At 41.0% G+C, this 22,856-nt stretch overlaps 1 protein-coding gene across 5 annotated transcripts in view; it reads left to right on the top strand.

Moving 5' to 3' along the window:
* rif1 (replication timing regulatory factor 1) overlaps nucleotides 1-22,856 on the top strand; it is a 79,058-nt gene that overhangs the window by 11,888 nt on the left and 44,314 nt on the right. For 2 of the 5 annotated variants that reach the window (XM_085986933.1, XM_085986932.1), the window contains exons 4-19: nucleotides 806-902; nucleotides 1,182-1,312; nucleotides 6,242-6,333; nucleotides 8,272-8,461; nucleotides 9,999-10,091; nucleotides 11,523-11,661; nucleotides 12,928-13,079; nucleotides 14,280-14,400; nucleotides 14,503-14,676; nucleotides 15,812-15,922; nucleotides 16,451-16,513; nucleotides 16,805-16,905; nucleotides 18,714-18,800; nucleotides 20,120-20,190; nucleotides 22,034-22,214; nucleotides 22,416-22,523. In XM_085986933.1, coding sequence (XP_085843059.1) covers nucleotides 806-902; nucleotides 1,182-1,312; nucleotides 6,242-6,333; nucleotides 8,272-8,461; nucleotides 9,999-10,091; nucleotides 11,523-11,661; nucleotides 12,928-13,079; nucleotides 14,280-14,400; nucleotides 14,503-14,676; nucleotides 15,812-15,922; nucleotides 16,451-16,513; nucleotides 16,805-16,905; nucleotides 18,714-18,800; nucleotides 20,120-20,190; nucleotides 22,034-22,214; nucleotides 22,416-22,523 — 1,911 coding nt within the window. The remainder of the gene's footprint in view (nucleotides 1-805; nucleotides 903-1,181; nucleotides 1,313-6,241; nucleotides 6,334-8,271; nucleotides 8,462-9,998; nucleotides 10,092-11,522; nucleotides 11,662-12,927; nucleotides 13,080-14,279; nucleotides 14,401-14,502; nucleotides 14,677-15,811; nucleotides 15,923-16,450; nucleotides 16,514-16,804; nucleotides 16,906-18,713; nucleotides 18,801-20,119; nucleotides 20,191-22,033; nucleotides 22,215-22,415; nucleotides 22,524-22,856) is intronic. The other 3 variants (XM_085986935.1, XM_085986936.1, XM_085986937.1) reach the window with 3 other exon arrangements.

Genomic DNA, 22,856 nt, shown 5'->3' with positions numbered 1-22,856 from the left:
CTTCAGGATGGTATATTAATGTGTTGCAGTTTTGTTCTTTTTTTGCATTGGGATTCTAACTTTTGAATGATTTGATGGGAGCGTATCGCAGTTAGTTATTCATATTTGATGTGATGCAATGTGACAAATGTTGTACTGTGATATCTAGCCTGTTCACTATTTGTACATTACACCTGCTGTTCTATCAGGGCAGCTTGATAAGTGATGCTAAAACTTTTCTAAATAGTAAACTGTTCTAGGGTAATACATAAAAAAATATAAATGTTGTGAAAAGATGTCCTCATTATTGAAATGTTCTTGACTGGGTGACATGGTATTTTACAAAACTTTTTTGAAATGTTTTAATAATTTCTCCTCTTTTGCGCCCCCCCAAACCCCGGGGTCAGGCATTTTATTTTGTCTCATCGGCTGCCTTTATTTGCAGTTGATTAAAATTAAAATTTGGTGTCAAATGCAAAGTTAAAATGAGAGTCACTGTAGCTGCTTCATTTGAAAATGGGGAATTTTTTTGGGGGGGAAGAGTCTTTGTATACTTGTCCTTTTATGCTCTGAATCTTAACTGTAGTTTAACCGTAGTGTTGTACAGTCCTGACTGAACAGCTGTTTTTTGTTTCTCTGTTATACGCCCCCACCCCAACCTTGCAGCAGACCCTTACTGATGGTGTTAATGTAATCTAAAGTGCTACATGTGTATGAGTAATTTCTAGCCCCTTTCCCCAATCACATGTGCATTGCAATTAAAAGCTTGTTAGTTTTTTGTGAAAATTTTCCTCTATTTACCAAGTGTCTTTTTCTTCCCATGAAGGGTCACGTTTCAAATTCAGATACGGAACTTTGTAATGCAGCACTGCAGGCCTTGGGGTTCTGTGTCTTTCACAGTAATATTAGTGCTGGATTGTCAGGTACAGTTCAATAGCATTTGTTTTTGTGCATTTTATTTAAGCTGTTGTAAAACTTTATCGTTGTAATTTTATGTACTGAACGCATGGAATTAATGTATTTGTTTAATTGCGTAGAAAACTAAACTTGATGACTAGGTGCTCAATTGCTTCTATTTAAATCTGTTTTCAAATGCTCCATTCCCTGGTGTCGATGGTAATATGACAGTACTTACTATAATTCACTTTTAGGGTTGACCTGCCATAGAATTATGAATGACCTTCCTCCTGTTTTCCCTGCAGCACCTGAAGCCCAACAGTTGATTGTGACTCTCTGTGATGTTGCAGTCAAATCAACTGATAAGAACACGTGTACAAGAGCACTTTGGGTAATAACTAAACAGAATATTTGTGCAGAGGTGGTTGGGAAGGAGGTGAGTTTTCCTGCAGATAAGAGGCAAATATTGCTATATATTCATAACTCTTCTGCGCTGAATGCTAAATGGAATTAATTTTCCGACGCAAGTTGGGTATTTTTGTTCCATTTTGGTTTAGTGGCTATTTCTTTTAATACAGTTCAAATTTCTGTGCTAAACTTATTTTGATAAAATGCTGCCAAGTTTCATTAATAATTCAAACTTTAATGCTGTCTGCTTCAGACTTACTGCTATTCAGATCTGAAAAAGTAACATGTCGAAAATCCAGAAAGTCTCTAACTTTTGTTTCTAGGATGTAAAAAGAGTTCAAATTAAGGAGTCTGGTTCCTTTTGAGATCTTCAAACATTAATTTTGAAACTCCAGAAAGAGAGAAATCAGTGAATTTCCAAGAAACTGTTCGGATTAATTAGGCTTTCACAGCGGCAAGTTCAAGGAAAAGATTGAAGTTATTTACAAAGGGTTCGGCTAGCTTCTTGGGTGTTGATTTTTTTTTTTTTTAGGTGAAAGGATGCCTACAGTAAATCTATAATTATTATGACTTGTATTAAAATTCCCTCTGTGTCCACTTTCAAAGGAGTTGGGAATGGTCATGAAAATGATAAGATACAGGAGCCAAAATAGTGTTGGCACAAAGATTAGCAACCCATCTTTCCGTGTGTGTTTATAGTATCTTTTGGTGGAAAGTAATGAGTGTTAAGTGGTGCAAGTTGCACTGTTTCTTGATTCTTTCACATTTCTGGCTCTATCATAGGACAGCTAGGGGAGATCTTATTCATATCATCATGTGCTTCCCTCTTTCCCTGCCTCCCCAAAACCCAATACTACATAAAACTCCGATTCACACTCCAGTCCTTAATTTGTTTTCCTGCCCTTGTCAGGAGCAGTGTCACTGCAAGTTTTTGAAAAATCTTTTCTGCTACATTGGCAAATTGTCAGACTTTGTCACTGTTTTTGCCTTAAATTGCTTGTACTGATTGCAATGCCATAAATGTAAAAGCCTCACTGCTGTATACATAGGATTACATCGGATATACGGCACAGAAACAGGCCATTCGGCCCAACCAGTCCATGCCGGCGTTTATGCTCCACTCGGGCCTCCTCCTGTCTTTCCTCATCTAAATCTATCAGCGTAACCCTCTACTCCCTTCGCCCTCATGTGCTTGTCCAGCCTCCCCTTAAATGCATCGATACTATTCGCCTCAACAACTCCCTGTGGTAGTGAGTTCCACACTCTCACCACTCTCTGGGTAAAGAAGTTTCTTCTGAATTCCCTATTGGATTTCTTGGTGATTATCTTATATTGATGGCCTCTAGTTTTGCTCTTCTCTACAAGTGGAAACATTCTCTCTGTATCCACTCTATCAAATCCTTTCATAATTTTAAAGATCTCTGTTAGGTCACCTCTCAGCCTTTTTTTCAAGAGAAAAGAGACCCAGCCTGTTCATCCCTTCCTGATAGGTATACCCTTGCATTTCTGGTATCATCCTGGTAAATCTCTGCACCCTCTCCAGTGCCTCTCTCTCATTTTTATAATATGCTGACCAGAACTGTGTGCAGTATTAAGTGTGGTCTGACCAAGGTTCGATACAGGTTTAGCATAACTTCCCTACTTTTCAATTCTATCCCTCTCGAAATAAACCTTAGTGCTTGGTTTGCAGTTTTAATGGCCTTGCTAACCTGTGGCACAACTTTTAGTGATTTGTGTATTTGTACTCCGAGATCCCTTTTTGTTCCTCTACCCCACCTAGACTCGCACCTTCTAAGTGACCTCCCTATTCTTCTACCAAAACATAATAACTCTCTTTTTTGTGTTGAACTACATTTGCCAATTATTTGCCCATTCTGCAAGTTTATTAATGTCCTCTTGTAATTTGTTGCAGTCCTCCTCAATATTGGCTACCCCCCGCCCCCCCCCCCCCAATTTGGTGGTATCTGCAAATTTAGAAATTGTGTGTTTTTGATTCCAAAGTCTAAATCGTTAATGTAAATTGTGAACAGCAGTGGTCCCAGCACTGATCCTTGTGGAACACAACTACCCATCTCTGCCACTGTGAATAGCTACCCTTTACTCCCACTCTCTGCTTTCTGTCCTGAAGCCAGCCAGCAATCCATTCTGCTACTTGTCCCCTGACTCTGCATTCTCTGACCTTGTTCATCTGTCTATTATGGGGTACCTTATCGAAGGCCTTTTGAAAATTTCGATAAATTACATCTACTGCATTATCAATGTCCACTCTCTGTGTTACCTCTTCAAAAAATTCAATGAGGTTGGTCAAGCAAGATTTTCCCTTTTGAAATCCATGCTGACTATTCATTATTATACTTTTCATTTCGAGATGTTCTATTCTCTCCTTTAGTAGGGGTTCCATTATATTTCTTACCACCGATATTAGGCTGACTGGTCTATATTCCCTGGACATGTTCTATCCCCCTTCTTAATAAATATAAATATAAATATAACCTTTTTCTAACGAATTATTAAATATGTGTAGTAATGCCTCTGCTATCTCTTCCCTAGATTCTTTTAAAATGTGTGGATGCAATCCATCCAGACCAGGGGTTTATACTCTGAGTTTGATTAATTTACTTAATGTATCCTTTTTTATTTTAAATGCCCTTACCTCATTACTCATCTCATCATCCAATGTCATGTCCACCTGTTCTATCTCCCTGGTAAATACCAAAGCGAAATAATGATTTAATATTTCTGCCATCTCCCTATCATTACCTGTGGTATTATCCTGTCTATCCCTTAATGGAATCTTCTTGGGCAGTCCCTCGGAACCGAGGATGACTTGCTTCCACACTAAAAATGAGTTCTCGGGTGACTGATGAGTCCAATGCGGGACCTGCAGTCTCTGTCACAGGTGGGGCAGACGGTGGTTGAAGGGGCGGGTGGGTGGGGTGCTTGGGTTGATGTGCGCTCTTTCCGCTGTTTGTGCTTGGCTTCCGCTTGCTCCCGGCGAAGAGACTCGAGGTGTTCGGCGCCTTCCCGGATGCTTCTCCTCCACTTTGTGCGGTCTTGGGCCAGGGATTCCCAGATGTCGGGGATGTTGCACTTTTTCAAGGAGGCTTTGAGGGTGTCCTTGAAGCGTTTCCTCTGCCCACCTGAGGCTCTCTTGCCATGTCGGAGCTCCGAGTAGAGCGCTTGTTTTGGGAGTCTTGTATCGGGCATGCGGACAGTGTGGCCCGTCCTTAATGGTATATTGTTATAATGTCAGCTTGGCTTAATCAGTTGCAATCTTGCCTTTTGAGTTAGAAGGCTGAGAGTTGAAGCCTTATTTTAGGACTTGGGCACATAGTTTAGGCTGACACTTTAGTACAGTACTGAAAGAGTTGCATTGTCAGAGGTACTGTATTTTTGGATGAGATGTAAACCAAGACCCTGTCAAAAAAAATGCCACGGTACTGTTCTAAGAGCAGAGTGTTGCCTTGTGTTATGGCCAACATTTTCCTCTCCACTAACCCCAGCAGAAACCGATGAACTGGTATTTCATCGCCATTGCTGTTTACAACTTGTGTGCAAACTGGCTGCCACATTTGCCTACACCAGTGACTGCACTTCAAAAGTAATTCATTGTGAAGTACTTTTGGACATCCCGATGATGTAATAAGGTGCAATATGAATGCGAGTTCTAATGCATGAACACACGTGCCACCAAACAGTAGATAAATCTCAATTTTAATGTTCATTGTCATCACCTGGTATGGTCTTCTGCACTCTAAATACTACTCATTGTAACTTGCTCAAGTTCTTTTCCACTGTCTCACCTTGAATATTCAGTTGTAGGAGGGAAGGCGTTCCATAGATAGTTTCTTTTGGTATGCAACTGTCTTCGGGCTTTTCACTAATGAGGAATACCATAATAAAGTACATCACGCAATATGCCTGAAATAATGGCCCAGAACTTGGTGTCGGGGGCTTGCCGCGCATGCAAGCCCCCGATGTGCGCTCACCCTGCGCGCCGACATCTGAAACCTGGCCCGCAGTGGATTTCCTGTCAGTGGCCCGGTTCTGATGTTGGCGCGCTGTGCTAACCTGACCCAGCGGCGTAGTTAGTGCGATGTGCCGGCTGGGATCAGGTGAGCACTGTTCAGCCAATCAGGGGAGGGGAAACTTCATTCATAAGTTTGAGAGTAAGAACTGTCAAACTCATGAGAAGTACTGCACCCCAAAACACTACTTAAACTTTAAATAAAATTTTAAAAAACATCCCAATCATTAAATTAAGTATAAATAAGTTTAAAAAAAATAATTTAAACTTTTTTTGAAAAAAATAAATTTTTAATAAAAAGGGTCTAAAACTAAACTTACCTTATTGTAGATTCTTTAAAATAATAAACCTGTGGGGGGAAAAAAATCTAAATTACACTAAAACACCACTTACCTGTAAAAAAATAAATACTTACGTGTGCTTTTTACAAGCGTAAAGACCGGAGGCCTTTACACATGCGCAAATCCCCCAAAACAGAGGAAATCCAAGACGCACGCGCTGCCCCCTACAGCGCACACGCTAGCCTCTTCACCTCTTGGGTTAGCGCTGTGCATGCTGAAAACCGGCATTTCCTCTGGCCAGACGCGTGAGTACGCCTTCCGTACTCATGCGTTTGGGGAGGAATTACTGCCCCATGATTTTAGTTTATAGCTTGAGCTTACACTTATTAAAGCTGCTTTTTAAGCTGCTTTTACAATACAACTGATGTTGAATCACTTCACACCAACACAACATTTGTAGTATAAATGCAACCTCAAACTTCAGTTTGAACCATCTGTTCAATGAAGTGTCTTTAAATTGAGACTGCACAATTTTAGCCACATTTTTCTGTGCTTTCCTGGATTGTTTTGTTGTATGTAGTGTATTACATTGTGTTGGCCGTCAGTTGGGTAGGGACCAAAATGCTCATGATTTTTGTTTTACTCTTAGGTTCAAAATATACTTGCAGCAGTGGAGACGATACTAACTAGAGATCAACAGTCAATGGTTATTGAGCATGAAGCACTAAATCTTCTTATAAGGTAAGTGTGGGTCAAAGTGGAATTGTTCTCTTTTTAAAGTAATTTTATTACAAAGTAAGGAAGTACACGTGGATTTTGTAAATTGGGGGTTTGTATTAGTTCAGTATTATACAGGAAACTTTGTGATATACGGGACCGGCGTGTTGCTGATCTATCAAAACTGCCGGACATACAAAGTTAACGTTGAAGCATACGGAGGTTTTCATCTCCGTATCTGACAACAAACACTGTTGCTTAGCAACAGCTTGTAAAGAGTCGGCTGCAGCTGCAAGCGTCTGAAGCTGTTGCAATAGCTACAGACCTTGCAGTGGCTGACTGGGGGGAAAAAATGAGATCTAAAAAAACTTACAGAAAACGGCTCCTGATTTTTGCCGTTAGTTCGAGTATTCCGGACATACAACCTCCAGATAAACCAAAGTTTCCTGTACATGTCAGTGGAATAGTAGTTCTAGCAAAGCCATATTCAGTTTGTACCATTTGAGATTTTTATTACTAAATGCTAAGGTTTTCACTATTCTAGATATATATCAGTTGACAATTTGTTAATACCATGGTGTTGCAGATCAACAGAAGCCCCTTAAGTTCAGCTAGTTTACTATCTTACTGAGTAACCTCTTAGAAACAGTGCAGCAACTGCATGACTAACTCTTTTAAGGAATAAGAATGATCTTCTCTGGAGAACGCTGAAAACTGATGCAGTATGTCATTTAAATGAGGGTCTATTTGAATTTAAACAATACGATATGGACTCTTTTTTATAAGGCTGACGAATACTGCATGGTTTTTATTGAAAGACTGGGGTGTTGAAACTAATGCCGTAAAGAACATTAAGCACTGGCCTGCAAAGCCACTTTGTGAGCCACTGATTTTTGCCAGTTAAAATGCTGCAGGTCTGACTGTTTTGGAAAGGTCTGTTCTCAGCACCGCTTCCTCTGTGGTTGGCAATACCTAAATCCACCAGTGAGGGAGGAGCAGTGAGAACAGACATTTCCAAAAAGCCAGGCCTGCAAAATCATCAGTGGCATATAAAATATAAGCAGCTGAGATCTAGGTACAGTATGTTCGAGGAAATGAGGCAGCGTGTGCATTTAGTTGATGAGCTTAAACATGATCTTGAAGAGATTGGCGAGCATGGGTATGTAAATGTAAATCTGTAGGTTGATTATATGTGTTTCAAAAAGTCAATTTGACTTTGCATCAAAATCATTATTGGAAAGATATTTAACAAATAGAGCGGCTTAATATTGTGGTAGATTTTGTAAGATACCTTTCGATGTAATAAAATTCACATGCTGATTCATTACAAGCCCCATCATTGCACTAACTTAATGGTGCTTTTTTTTTTACATCTGAATAAACTTTAAACCTGAAAATCACCACTGATTAAAGTTTTTCTTTCAAATATACGCTAGTCATAGCTGAAAGTTTGAGTTGAGTCACAGAAGAAATGTTAAATTTTTGCTGTGTCATTGAAAATAATTGTATTTGTGCTTTCAAATTAATCACATCTCTAAACAGCAGCAGTAAAACCGGTTTAAAGGATGTTGATGCATGTACAGAAATGCAATTTTACTTAATTAGCTTAGAAAAAATATGAAGGTAAACTTACTGCCCATATAAGTTTTATATCAAAATATATTCAGTTGTCTCCTGATACTAGATGTTCTTGTAGAGTTTTTTTTAAATCAATTTTCTAAGAGTTGAAAGTTTTATGTTGGAACGATACGGCTCGTGAATCTTGATGATCTGCAGCTAAGTGGCCCATCAAGACCCGGTTTTAATACCTGTGGTATAGAATATTCGTGAAGACGAAGGGTTTGTTTTATTAGGCATAGCTTGTGGGGTCTGCAAGCACAGTGCGATCTGTTTGTAAATGAAGAAAAGACTGAATGAATAGTGGGGCTGTTTTTCTGAAACTTGTTGCTTTTCCCGTTTAAGGCTGGTGGAGCAGACACCTGCTCAGATGGGAGAAGATGCTGTTCGGTGGGCCAAGCTGTTAGTTCCTCTTGTAGTTCATTCAGCCCCTAAAGTTCGGCTGCGGGCAGCAACAGCACTGGAAATGGGGCTACCACTTCTACTTCAAAAGCAGCAGGACGTGGCAGGCGTCATTGAGCCCCTAATGATGCCAGTAAGTATGAGAATAAGAACAAAGTCCTGTGGAAAAATGCAAAATCTTATCTTTGCATAAAGTTGACTGCTACCCAAAAGAATAGTAAAATTATGTCTTCCAACATTAGTGTATTGTCACTTTCAAAACGTTTATTGAGCTTGGTGATTTACTGGAATTTGATAGATGAATTTCAAAGCCTTTTTAATTTGTAAATTATCCCTTTTATGATGTATAATAAATCTCCGCTTTAATTACCATGTGCCAATCCACAGCCAATAGGCGTGCACCTGCCCTTTAATCTTCGTTACTCTAGCTGGCATGTTTTGTTATGCAACAACAACTATATTTATATTTTTATATAGCTCCTTTAATGTAATAAAACGTCCCAAGGTGCTTCGCAGGTGCATTAAAAGACAAAAAAAATTTGACTTTGAGCCACATAAGGAGAAATTAGGGCAGGTGACCAAAAGCTTGGTCAAAGAGGTAGGTTTTAAGGAGTGACTTAAAGGAGGGAAGAGAGTTAGTGAGGCGGAGAGGTTTAGGCAGGGAATTTCAGAGCTCCGGGCCTAGGCAACAGAAGGCACGGCCACCAATGGTTGAGCGATTATAATCAGGGATGCTCAAGAGGGCAGAATTAGAGGAGCGCAGATATCTCAGGGGGTTGTGGGGCTGGAGGAGATTGCAGAGATAGGGAGGGGCGAGGCCATGGAGGGATTTGAAAACGCGCGTGAGAATTTTGAAATCGAGGCATTGCTTAACCGGGAGCCAATGTAGGTCAGCGAGCACAGGGGTGATGGGTGAATGGGACTTGGTGCGAGTTAGGACACGGGCAGCTGAGTTTTGGATGACCTCAAGTTTACAGAGGGTCGAATGTGGGAGGTCAGCCAGGAGTGCGTTGGAATAGTCAAGTCTAGAGGTAACTAAGGCAGGAATGAGAGTTTCGGCAGCAGATGAGCTGAGGCAAGAGTGGAGACGGGCGATGTTAGAGGTGGAAATAGGCGTGTATGATTCTGTCAGCTGTGGCTCAATGATAGCCCTCTCACCTCTGAGTCAGATGGTTGTGGGTTCAAGGCCCACTCCAGACGCTTGAGCACAAAATCTAGGCTGACACTCCAATGTAGTACTGGGGGAGTGCTGCATTGTCGGAGGTGCTGCCTTTCAGATGAGGCATTAAACCGAGAGAGTCTGCGCTCTCGGGTGGACATGGCAATATTTTGAAGAGCAGCAGGGGAGTTCTCTGCGGTGTCCTGGCCAATATTTATCCCTCAACCAACATCACTTTATATTTAAAAAAAGCAATATCTGGTCATTATCACATTGCCGTTTGTGGGACCGTGCTGTGCGCAAATTGGCTTACTACAGGAAAATGCATTTACTGATCAGCTGCTGTCTACTGAGCTCCGAGATTTGCCATGTGGGAAAACAAGGGTGGAGGCATGTGCCTCTGCCTTTCTGTGGGTCAGCAAATTGGTAGAGCAAATCCATCCTCCGTCTCTTACTTTATTTAAAAAGTGATGGCTGTAGTAATAAATGTTCCAAACTTTTATTGTTCTAGAAAATGATTCCAGAGCTCCAGAAACTCTTCACAACGAAAAATGAAACTTACGTGTTGAAATTGTGGCCCCTCTTTGTGAAACTGTTGGGAAAGGTAAGATTATCCTGGGCATCACTCCTGTCTGGCCCCTCTAAGTAGAAGATGGATTGTGGGAAAGAGGAGCATCCATTTTATTTTCAATTCATTGTAAAAGTAGATTACAGGAAACTCTCTTTTAACCGGCACCTAAATAACCGGAAACCTCTCTTAACCGGCAAAATTCAGGATTGGTTCAGGTAAGTTTTACTTCATATTAGCGGCAGTTCCTGGATCTGTGGCCGTGTAACTGGGGTTCTGCTAAGCAACAAGGACGCTTGGTCTGTGGCCGGAGTTCCTGCACATGTTGCTAAGCAACAGGGAAGCCTGGATTTGTTGCTGTGTACGGAGCTCTCGTACCTTTTACAGGAAACTTTCTTTTATCCGGCACAGACGGGACCGACGTGGTGCCGGTTAGTCAAAAATTTGGATAACCGAACGCTATAAAAGATAGGGAGAGCTGACAGCTCCGTATAAAGCAACAAACCCTGTTGCTTAGCAACAACTGTAGAATAATGAACACAAGTTTCAAACGTCTCTGTAGCTTAGCAACAGCTGCAGCCACACCCTTGCACAGTACAGATGGAAGAAGGCAAATAAATATGAAGTAAAACCTACTCCTGAATTTGCTGGTTAACCGACATTTCCAGTTATTTAGGTGCCGGTAAATCGAAAGTTTCCTGTAACTATATCTCTAATCCGGATGTTTTGATAAACCGGCACCACGCCGGTCCCGTTGGTGCCGGATAATAGTTTCCTGTATGTTGCTAAACGCTATAAATACTGGAGTCCGTGAAGCTGCTGTAACAATATTTCTCTGTAGAATATAGAATACGAAGTTATTTCCCAAAAATAAAGATGCGTAGATAAAAAGAAAAATACTGACTCCTGGAAATGCACAGCAGATCAGTCAGTCCCTGAAGGGGAAAGATGGGTTAATATTTCCAAGTAACATCCTTTACAGTGTTGGTGTGCTTTATTTTTCTCTCGTAGTTTACAATTTAAGTAATGAAACCAGGAACTGGGAGTGGGATACATGTGTCAATGTTATAGTGGTCGCTAGTGTTAAGTGGCAATCCATTCATTTCCCCCCTACAGGTACTATGCGAGGAGCGAGAACTTGATAGCAGAGAGTCCTGGATAACTCCATCCCCGAGCTATTAATAAAGGGACAGTTTAGTGTCTCCTTTTTTTAATCTAAAACTTGCAATATCCTTACATCTCTACCAGACCAGCAGAAAGAGTCCACCTCTTGCTTCTCGTGGGCTACTTTGGTCCAATATATGGAAAAACGTTTGCAGATAATATTTAGAAATCCAGGAGCATATCGGAATTTGCAAAGCAGCGTCTACTTTGTTTAGAAAGTGGGAAAACCTACAATATACAGATTAAATTTCACAGTTAAATTTATTTCCTCTTAACTTACCAAATTAATTTTTCTCCCACAAGTCATTGCACCGTGGAGGAAGTTTCATTAATTCCCTCCTGCATTTGGAGGAGTTGGGCTTTCGTAGTGGCTCTCCAGTTGTGAAGAAGATAGCATTCATTGCTTGGAAAAGCTTGATCGACAATTTTGCATTGAATCCTGGTAAGTGAAGGCATGCTTTATCTTTGCTTTGAGCAATAGACCAGGGTTAGTATTTTTGAAATGTATTGCTTGTTCGTTTTTACCTGATCAATTGACCAAATGTTGGAAAATATGCAATGCCGGGCTTTTCCATAACCACTTTTTTCTTTGTCTTTTCCCACCTCCCAACTGCGGTATATTATTCCTCGGCTGTTTTTTTCCAATTTTTATTTGAGAGGGTGGTAAAAGAAAGAGAAAGTACTTGTTCTGGGGGGGTTCTGGCAGCGATAGTTGCTCTAAGTGCGTTTGGGCTCTTGAGTTCTCCTTTTCAATGTGGCTGATGCCCTGTGTTCTCTGATCACAAGATGAGAGGACATTTGACCCACCTAAGTTTGGAAAGACCCTGCAGTCTTCCTAAAATGGCATCCAGTTGTTTCAGCAAACGATGAGTTTTTCATCTCCACTGCCCTACCTGGATGTGTATTCCATATGTTCAGTTTTCCATATGTTCAGTTTTTGGATGAAGAACTTCCTGATATTAGCCCTACCTTTCACTAGCTTCTACTGCGACTGTTTAATTTGAAGTACATGTTTGAACTTCCCTTTTCTGTACCATTTTGCTGTCTTTTATGTATCTCCTGTAGCTCTGCCCCTTTCAAGCCCAAGTTTCTCCCAATCTTTCTTCATAATTCACTCCTCTAATGCTAGACACCAGCCTTGTGGCTGTTTTGAATGTCTCCCTTCTGTGTATGATCAGAACTGGGCGCATTACTCAAATTGTGGTCTGACCAGAGCATTTGTACAGTTTGAACCCGACATCCTCTAACTTGTACTCCTAATGTTTTGCCTGTGTAGTTCAGCATTCTGTTTGCTACACAGTAGTTGGATGTGTTATTTCTTTTTGGTGTTGCATGCAAGTTTCTAAACATCTTGCCTCCATGCCTACAATTCCTGATCTTGACTCTGCAATATGCCTCTCTACGTAGACACACAAAATTGGAATCGGCCACTCGCAGCTACTCTTGGGCACCTTCTAGCAACTGGCTGTAGGGCAGTATTGGAAGAGTCCTTGGCACAACTCTCTCTCGCTCATCCTCACATAGATGGGTTGTGTGGCACGGGAAAAGCTGATAAAGAAATGGGGTGGGGCGGAGGAGGAAGAGATTGAAGAACGTCTTCAGGAATCTCATTTGCTGATGGGGAGAGAGTTATATTAAATGTTTTTTGATCTTTTTCCATTCTTTCAGTTAATCTATATTATATGTTCAAATTTTCTTTACTGTACAGATATACTTTGCAGTGCAAAAAGGCTCCGATTGCTCATGCAGCCACTGAGTTCCATTCACGTAAGAACGGAGGTTTTGGGCCTCGCCAAACTAGAGGTTTGGTGGTATTTGGCTCTTCGGTTAGGCCCGCAGCTTTCTGCTAACTTTGAACAGGTAAGAAAAGCCAACCGCCAGTCCTGTAGGCTTGCAGCTAAATTTCCACGTCTCCTTTTCTGGAAGATTTGCCCTGACTGCATAATTTGAGTCTCTGTCGACTGTTTTTAAGTGTTAGCATACAAGCTTTAACTGGTAACTTAATATTGCCAGGGGCCTTTCCACTTGATATTAGCCTTAGGTTTTGAAAACGTTTACTCGCAGTTCGGAAATGGATTTGACCGAGTCGGAGTTTATTCACAGCTGCTGTCTCTCTGTGCAATAAAAGAGTGTGTTGAGATGTTAGCTCTGATCTTAGTGATTAAAAGCCAACTTGTTAAAGTCTATAACTTCTAGTTTTGTGGTTATTGAAGGCGCATCAATTTTAATCACTAAGATCAGAGCTAACATCTCAACGCACTGACTGGCTCGCAGGAATGCGTCATACAGATCCTGGGATCTTTATGTAAGAGAAGTCGGGCAGAGCCAAGAGCCAAGACCTGGAACCTTCCAGGTTAGTCAGGAAAGAGGAAGTGAAACTATACACCGTGTGGGGGAGGGTAATATACATGAGTGCAAAACGAATACAGGCAAGAACGAATACAGGCAAGACAAACAGATTTCATTACAAAGAGCATTGTAACCTAGCAATGGGCTGGCCAAGATGCTGTGGCTTAGTGTCAGATCTTTGTCCAGTGGGATTTGTGCTGTGCTGCGCCATACTTTAACTGCACCAACAAGACACATTTTACAGTTTTGGTTTCAAATACTGAAATTGCAAGAAAGGTCCCACTGCATTCATGGTGTCCCTTTATCTAGGCACCAGATTCAGTTTGTTGTTTGGTAGAGAGTATTGCATTGATGACCCAATTCTGTTTTTCAAAGTGAAACTTCATTTTATTTTTTGTTGCCCCATTTACATTGTACTGTTTTTTTATTTTTAAGCATTCACTTTCTTTTAAATGTTTGAGCTTCTGGGATGCGGTTGCCCTCTGCAATGCGCGAAGGGTTCTCGTTAGTTCACGATTCTCTTGTATTCATTACTGTTGGACATTTGAGTGAAACTTGTCTGAGGACAAGCGTTACCTCGGTAGTTTGATGCTGAGCGTGTTTTGAGATACTTCTGAAATAACATAGCTGAAAATCGGTAATATCTGACATTGTCAACTGTGTTTTGTCAGCATTAAATGTTTGATACGACCTTCCACTCTATTATGGCAGGTGTGTGTCCCACTGCTACAGAATGCATTTGGTACTGATGGAACTTCACATCCACCAGGAACACCCTGCAGAACTGCAATAGTCTCTCCTAGTACAACCCCAGTCTCTGCACAGAAACCAGGTAAGATTTGTAAAGCATTGAAGGCAGTGCATGTGTGACCCTGCAAGTTTGTTTATCTTTTATTACCTTACCGCATTGTCCATGCATGTAAATTTCTTTCAGCAGCTTTTCCTTCGCCAAGCCCTACAGTGCCGAGGATGCAGTTGAATTCCAGCCTCTCGGCACTGCCAATAATGCAAGCAGTGCAGCTTGTAGGAATTGAAGTATTACTTCACTTCCTGGTGGGTCCTGCGGTCACTGACCTGGTTAAACCGAACAAGCTTCAGCTTAGCCTAGGTATGTCTGATCTTTACTGTCCTTTTGGATTATTGTTACTTTACGATGTTTTCTGTGCGTCAGCGCTTGGCCTGTGACATGAATCAGTCATTCATGAAAGAAAGACTTATGCAATAATACTGAGTGGCCTACGGGTGGCGCTGTCCAGGAAGAGTATAAATACTCGGGCACGGGCCCAGCTTGCGCAGGACATTCTTAACAGGAACTAGTGAAGGACACAACTAGACCAACATGTTGTAAAACAGTTGATTAACGCTTTGTTTAACGCTTAGACCAAGTGCCTAGTAGTTTTCTTACGTCAGCCTGTATCTGAACAAAACTAGTAACGCAGCTGCAGTTTGAGTGTCATTGCGAACATCTGCTTAGAACAATGGGTCTTGCTTTCCTTTTGGAGGTTGTGTTGGGCCTTGAATGTTGCTCGAGGCCTTGGTGGACAGATTCTCTGGGTTGGAATGTCCAGGGTGTCCCAGTAGAACGTCAAGATCTGGATTTTAGGTGGGGGGGGGGGGGGGGGAAGGGCTATTGTCAGGCTTTGGTTCAGCCTTCAGGGAAGGGGGGAAGTTGTTGCTGACCCCACGTTCAGCAGTTTCACTGGGGAGTCCCAGGTGGTTCCTATGTGATCTTGGTATAGATGCCAATCTTGCTGCCACCGAGGTCTGAAATAGGCTCCCTTTGCTGCATTCGAGGGTGTAGGAGCTTTAAAGGATTAATGTGTATGTGGATTGAATGTAGAAACCTGAGTGGATCCAAATTATGAATGCACTCCGAGCAATTTGCTGCAAATTTAAATCCACAGTCATGCCAAAAGTTGGTGCAACTAAAGCTTATTATAGGTCTGGTTAAGGAAAGTAAGACTGAAGTGAATGAGCATGAAAAAGACCATAGCAAAGGTACAACCTCGCTTAACAAAACTATCATATTGGAACTGGCTGCTTCAGATTTTAATATCCGAGAAATTGACCCTAATGTGGCTTGCTGGCTGTATTCTGGTGTTTTAAGGATTGATCTCCAGGAGTATTTAACATGTACTCTTTTATTAATGTACCTATTCTGAGGTATCTTTACACGTGCTATGTGAACCTGTGTACTGTTTCCATGCTCTCTCAGTAATATGTGCCATCATTGTTTCCTACAGACCCTCTGCTGCACCCATTAATTAACAGCCCTTCGTTCTTTTCCAAGCATGCTGGGACCCTGATAAATGCAGTCAAAGATGCGTTCATTTCTGTTGGCAAACTGGGTGAAGGTAAATCATTTCATAGCGTGTGCTTTTTTTTTAATATACTTTATTGCATTTAATTTTTTTGATGGGAAGAAATGTATCTGGTACAGTGTAATCTTTGACCATCACAAATCGATGGAAAATAAGATCTACCTTTTTATCTCCAGAAAGAGTAAAATACTAACGGTCAAAATGTTGTCACTCACTGCACGATTAAACTTTTAGGTGTGTTTGAGGTAAATATTGGAAATTGTAGTGAGTTGACCAAATTAAGTACAGTATGTAAAAACAAAGTGCTGGAAACACTCAGCAGGTCAGGCAGCACCTGTGGAGAAAGAAACGGGTAACATTTCAGGTCGATTACCCTTTATCAGAACTCTGATAGGTCATCAGCCTGAAGCGTTAACTTTTTCTTTCTCCGCAGGTGCTGCCTGACCTGCTGAGTGTTTCCAGCATTTTCTGTTCTTATTTCAGATTTCCAAAGTCTTTTGCTTTTAAGTACAGTATATGTCTGCTATAGTGGGTTTCCTTTTCATTTTTGTTTTCCTGTAGATGCCATGCTTAATCTTATTTGGAAGCATCTGATCAGCTATGTGAAAAATGCCATTGAGTCAGGTTAGTGGAGTCTTGTGCATTTATTCTGAGTTAAGCTCCCTTTATATTTCTTTCCCCATCTCTTCCCAGGCAGTGCACCAACTGCAGTTGAGTGTAAATGCCTTGCTCCCAGGCCATTACTGCTCTAACCTCGCTGTTAGCACATGTGTGAGAATGGCTCTGGAACTATTCTTCTTTCATTTGTAGACTATCCTTAACTGTGCTATAGGCGGTTAAACAGAACCGTCTTTGATTTATGCAGAAGAATGTGAAAACATTTGTTTCTTATTTTAACATGTTCTTAAACTTAAGGCTCAAAGAAGGAGCGACAAGCATCAGAGGTCTTGACGCTGTTATTACAAGCATTGCAGCAGATCGTGAATTCAGACGCTATCTCTGCACACAAAGCCTTGGTAAGCACATTAAACCTGTTTCCTTTGTTTCTCTGTGAAATATTTAACATGTTGTACCTTTTTTTTGTTGATGTTCCTTTAGCAGCAAAGGGTAATCCACACTGCATTTTTAAAATAGTTTTTTCTAAAGAAGTACCTAGTCTACGTTGACCCATCGAAAGTGAAACTTGCCATTGGAGGCATTTTATTACTGCCCATGTGCTGATGTACTAATTACCCGAGATGCACTTTTTGTGTTTTGATTAGCAGCTCACGCATGGAAAATATCCAGTTTTACCTCTTAACATCCCCCACCCTCCCTCTCTCTTCCCTCCCTCCCCCCCACCCTCCCCCTCTCTCTTCCTTCCCTCCCCCCACCCTCCCTCTCTCTCTTCCTTCCCTCTCTCCCCTACCCTCCCTCTCTCTCCCGCGCCCCCCCCCCCTCCCCTGGAACTTTGGGTGGTTTTTTAATTAATTACAAAATGGGCAGTTTTGCAGCTACCAATTACTGTAACTCATCAATACACACAATTTTGATTCATCGACTTTGTATTATAGAATAGTAGAATTACATTAATACATCCAAAGGGCTTCCAGCAAATAGTTTGCAGAAGGCTGCACCACTGAATAATTGTGAAATATTTAGTGTTTCCCGCATTCAATAACTGTTCAACAATAATGTCAAGCACAATGGTTTTAATGGGAGCAGACACAGTTAATTCCTGCCCTGTCTTAAGCTGAGTTTGTTTTGTCTTGTGCCATTGTTTCTTATTTACAAGTTCACTTCTTACAATACATTCTTTTTAACTCTTTATGTTGCTGCTTTAAGCTGTATAATTTTCACCCTAACAAAAATAAATTCTGAAATTTGCAATTTGTTACTAAAGCAAACAAATTAAAAAACTATAAAACAAGTTCCGTGCTCTGCAATAGAATTCTACTGAGTGATGATATTGGTGTTAATCTTGAGGTTTGTTCCTTGCTGGTTTTCTCTCTTCTTTGCCCTCTTCATCTTCCTGTGGTTCCATGGGCATCAGTGACCCTTTGTTACCTTGCCCAAGGGATCGTTCATGCTTGAGCCTAGACCGCGACTGTTGACACCATTCAACCGTAGATACCCTCTCCTCACCCAATGCCCATATACAGGAAACTTTGTTATATCCAGCACCGATGGGACCGAGCTGTTGCCGATCTATAAAAACTGCCAGACATACCAGCGTTAATGTTGAAGCATACGGAGGTTTTCATCTCCGTATCTGACAACAAACTGTAGCTTAGCAACAGCTTGTAAACAGTTGGCCCGTACCTTGGAAGCATCTCTGTAGCTTAGCAACAGCTTCAGAGAGACTTTCCAGAGCCCGACTGTTGAAAACAAAGCCACGAGAAGAAAAAAAAACTAACAAAACGGCTCCTGATTTCTGCCGGTAGATCGAGGTTTCCGGACATACAACCTCCGGATAAACCAAAGTTTCCTGTATGCACTTGAGCTGCTGAGGTGAATTGTAGCAATCCTGCAGTCACCCTAACTCAGTACAGACTGGAAATTAAATCTGGAACCTTGTGTTCTTGTGGTTCAGTCACACACTGCCTTTGCCAGCTGGGCCACCTGGGGAGATGATCCTTTCCAACCATCCTGTCCTCCTGCATAAAGCTTTGTAAGGAATACACTTCTTTAAGGTTGGATTTGGTTTGATAGAAGAAGTGGATAGCAGTGGTAATTTATGCATGCATCTGTGAAATATTTTAACGATTGTCCCCCTATTGTGGTGGAGGGGAAAAGCAATTTATAAATCTGATGCTGTCATTTAATTGTTTGGTTTTCTTTCCAGGCTCTTCTAGAGGCGACTGTCAAAGGGCTCCCCCAAAAGGTCTTGGGATCACCAGCATACCAGGTCGCCAACATGGACATTCTGAATGTATGCATGTACCTTGTGTTATATTGTTGATGTGATGTGGGAGTTGATGTGCCTGGAGCGATGAATGACATTCCAATACTTTTTTTTTTCCCCGATACAAGTATGCATGAAAATAACTTCCACTCCACTGGATGCTTCTGTTTGGGTCAACACGTGTGATACCTTGAATGAATGACTGAACAAATATAGCTTTCTGCTTTGCTGCTCTGTAGCTGACTGTTGGAATGTGTGCGAGAGCAGCAAGAATTCACTTGATCTGACTTCATACTATTAGATCACATGAGAGGCCAAACAGGATCAGATTTTTACATGTACACCCTCCCATTCTGTGATGCATTACGATGGTTTAAGGTGTCCTTCGCCCACCAGCCTGATGCTACAAAATATAAACTCTTCGAAAATAACTGCTACAAAATGTAAACTCTGAAAATAACTGGTTATCTGGAAGGAGTAGCTGTCTTCCTGCTAATCTCTCTTGCACTCCCAAAATTCCAATTTCAGTCATTCTACAATAAAACTGCAGTCTCCGCTGCAGCTTGTTGTGTCTCGGCCTAATGTTGTGAATTCCCTCTGTTAACTGCTATTTTACACCTCTGCCCCATTGTTGTAAGTATTACAAAAAATATTGGCTACTTGAGGCAAATGTATAGGTTAATTCAGCAGGTCAGGTCAGGCAGCATGGCCTGAGTATTTCCAGCATTTTCTGTTTTCATTTCGCATTTCCAGCATCTGAAGTATTTTGCTTTTGCATATAGGTTAGTTGTTTTACTCAAGCTGTTGTCACTTGTGTACATTTTCCAGCCACATTGGTGCTTCTAAGAAATTAATCTGTAGTGATAAATTTAGTCTAAAGATGTCCAATATTGACAGTTAAAACTTCATAACATTCAAGAACATTTCATGGAGACAATCCTTAATTTTTTGGTGAAGGAATGTCGTGTTGTTCTTGCACTAGACTGCAGTCTGAAAGATGCCTGTGGATCCTTCTGTAACAAATTGTGCAAGAATTAGTAAATGTAAATTCATAAGTCATTCACTGGATTATCATTGTGACTCCTTGTACATTGAGTTGCTGTTAAATATAGTCCTAGTTATATGTACATGTAGTTTGTATGAATGTGTGCAAGGTGATTTGACCTGAATCTGTACGGTAGTTAAGCATATTGGATAGTACAGTGTTGTAGACTAACCATGCTTCTTCTTCCCAATATTACAGTTTTGTCAAGGCTCCTATATTTTTTGTTCAACACTATTGGAAATTAGCGATGTGTTGTGATCTATATTCAGTTAATTTAATCAATATTGTGTTGTCTTTTCAGGGCACTCCGGCACTCTTCCTGATCATCTTGCTCTTTCACAACAGTTTACTGGAATGTGTGGTTGAAGAAAGGTGTGTCTCCATGCGCTTAATTGCCAACACTAAGGATTTGTGTCCAAGTTGCTGTGTTACTTGTTTCCTAGATGTGTTTGAAGTATAATGTGCCCTTTTTTATGGGCTTTGATTTAGATTTGTTGGGGATTTTTATTAATTTTCTAGGTATTGTATCCTGAAACTTTGTCCATTTTTAAAAAAATGAATTGGTGGCCTTGCTCATAATTTGCTAATCACCTGAGTTTTATTAGAAGAACATAATAGTTGCTCTTGCTTGAAGTAGGAATTTGACAATTAAAATAGCAAAGGGTCGTTTTTGTGTTGCGATTGAGGAAAGTATGAGAGCTTAGTTACAGCGGAGCAAACACAGTCTTCTCCAGGTCTTGGTCAACCTAAAACATTTTTTAATTGAGGTTTTTTTTTTAAATTATAGTGACTATGATTTTCTGGACCTTTGTAAAAATAAAATCTCCTTCCCCCAGATTCAAAGCAATGGGAATGCACAAAAGCATTGAGGGTTTTTGGTAGAGTAAATAGGGAGAAACTGTTTCCACTGACAGGAGGGTCAGTAACCAGAGGACACAGATTTACAGTAAACTTTGATATCCGGCACCGACGGGACCGAGCTGTTGCCGTCCCATCAAAACTGCCGGACAAACCAGCGGTAATGTTAAAACATGCGGAGCTCCCGTATCTAGCAACAAACCCTAACAGCCGGCCGTAGTTTGCAAGCGTCTCTGTAGCTAAGCAACAGCTTTAGCTAGACCTTGCAGAGCCTGACTGGTGGGGGGGAAAAAAAGCAACGAAAAGAAAAAAAAAAAACTTACTGAACCGACTCCTGAATTTTGCGGGTGGATCGAGAATTCCGGACAGTTAACCTCCGGATAAACCAAAGTTTCCTGTTTAAATAATTGGCAAGAAAGCCAGGGTGAGATGAGATTTTTTTTATTTGCGCAGCGAGTTATGATCTGGAATGCATTACCTGAAAGGGAATTGGATCTCTACTTAACAAAAAAAAAATGCAGGGCTATGGGGAAAGAGCAGGGGAGTGGGACTAATCAGATAGCTCTTTGAGAGCCAGCGTAGGCACGGTGGGCCGAATGGCTGCCTCCTGTGTTGTATGAATCTACAGGGCATTGGGAAATTTTGCAATCCTGCCCAAATAAAATATTAGTATGTAGAGTATAATGGAAACACAACAGGATACAGGAAACTTTGTGTTATCTGGAGGCTAAGTGTCCGGCAAGCTCGAGCCACCGGCAGAAATCAGGAGCCGTTTTGTTAGGTTTTTTTTCTTCTCGTGGCTTTTTTTTCCCAACAGTCAGGCTCTGGAAAGTCTCTCTGAAGCTGTTGCTAAGCTACAGAGACGCTTCCAAGGTACGGGCCGACTGTTTAGAAGCTGTTGCTAAGCAACAGTGTTTGTTGTCAGATACGGAGATGAAAAGCTCCGTATGCTTCAACGTTAACGCTGGTGTGTCCGGCAGTTTTGAGGGAACAGCAGCAGCTCGGTCCCGTCGGTGCCGGATAGCGCACAGTTTCCTGTATTGTAATGCAAGAATCCAATGGAGAGATTTAATTGATATCTCTAAGAGTAAAATTTTAAGTGATACAGACTTTTTAAATTGAACTCATGTTGGTGCCTTTCATTCACTTCAGTGTGCGTGCTACCTTTCTGGGGTGGATTTTTGTTTGGAGTATTTTGGTAGATGTTAGTCAGTTGTATATTTAAGGTGGAAGTTTGGAGATTGTAGTGGCATCAATTTTGCAGTTTACTGGGAAATTTGTGACCAATGTAATTATTGAGGGAACATTCCCAGCAAGAGTACTTTTACTCATTTTTAATTTTTAATCTACAATTCAGGTTTTTCACGATCCTCGAGACGCTTGTTGGTTATGGATTGTCGGGTCCCACGTGCTCGCTGGCATTCAGCGAATCAGTTTTAAATGTTATTAACCAGTCTGCAACACTGGTAGCAAACAAGGAGCACCTTTGGCGAATGTGGAGCATTGTCGTTAACCCATTGACTGAACGGGTGACCCAGGTATGAAGGTTGCAAGTTGGAATGCTATCTTCTTTCCCCATTCCATCCTCGTTCTTGCCTGAGAATTACAAAATGGACATCCTCCAGAATAATTTTAATCTACTAAGCATATCCAGCAAACTGTACACTTAAATCTAAAGTACTGTATAGATTTCTTTCATTGCCAAATGTTGTGATTTACATTGTTCTTTGTTTCTTTAGACCAATGAAGTAAATCAAGGGGATGCCCTGGATCATAATTTCAGTGCTATGTACATTGCTTTGACGCTACCCGTCAATCACTTGTTTTCAAAGCAGAATTTTCCACAGGTAACCATGTTCTTGGGTGTGTAGAAAAATTGTTGTTTTAATATAGTCAGATATCCAAGTCACGACAAAAATAAAAGTTCAATTGTACATCTTCACGAATTCCAAATTTTAATTCATTATAGTCAGTATTGCTGTAGCTAAACCTTTTTTCTGTGTGCCTCTCCTGCAAACATGGTTTCCATAACCAATATGGATTTTTTTTTAAAAACAATAATCCTGAAGATTATGCACCATTTTGAGTACATCTATAAGAATGCAAAGGCCAATTAAGCCCACTCCATTCCCCGAATGATTACTTTATCTTGGACTTTCTTTCAACCCGCCTGTTGATCA

The sequence above is a fragment of the Somniosus microcephalus genome, chromosome 4, assembly GCF_052327205.1.
Source record: "Somniosus microcephalus isolate GS21.2 chromosome 4, FLI_Smic_1.0, whole genome shotgun sequence".
Classification (NCBI taxonomy): domain Eukaryota; kingdom Metazoa; phylum Chordata; class Chondrichthyes; order Squaliformes; family Somniosidae; genus Somniosus; species Somniosus microcephalus.
This window is presented reverse-complemented; position numbering and strand designations above follow the sequence as displayed.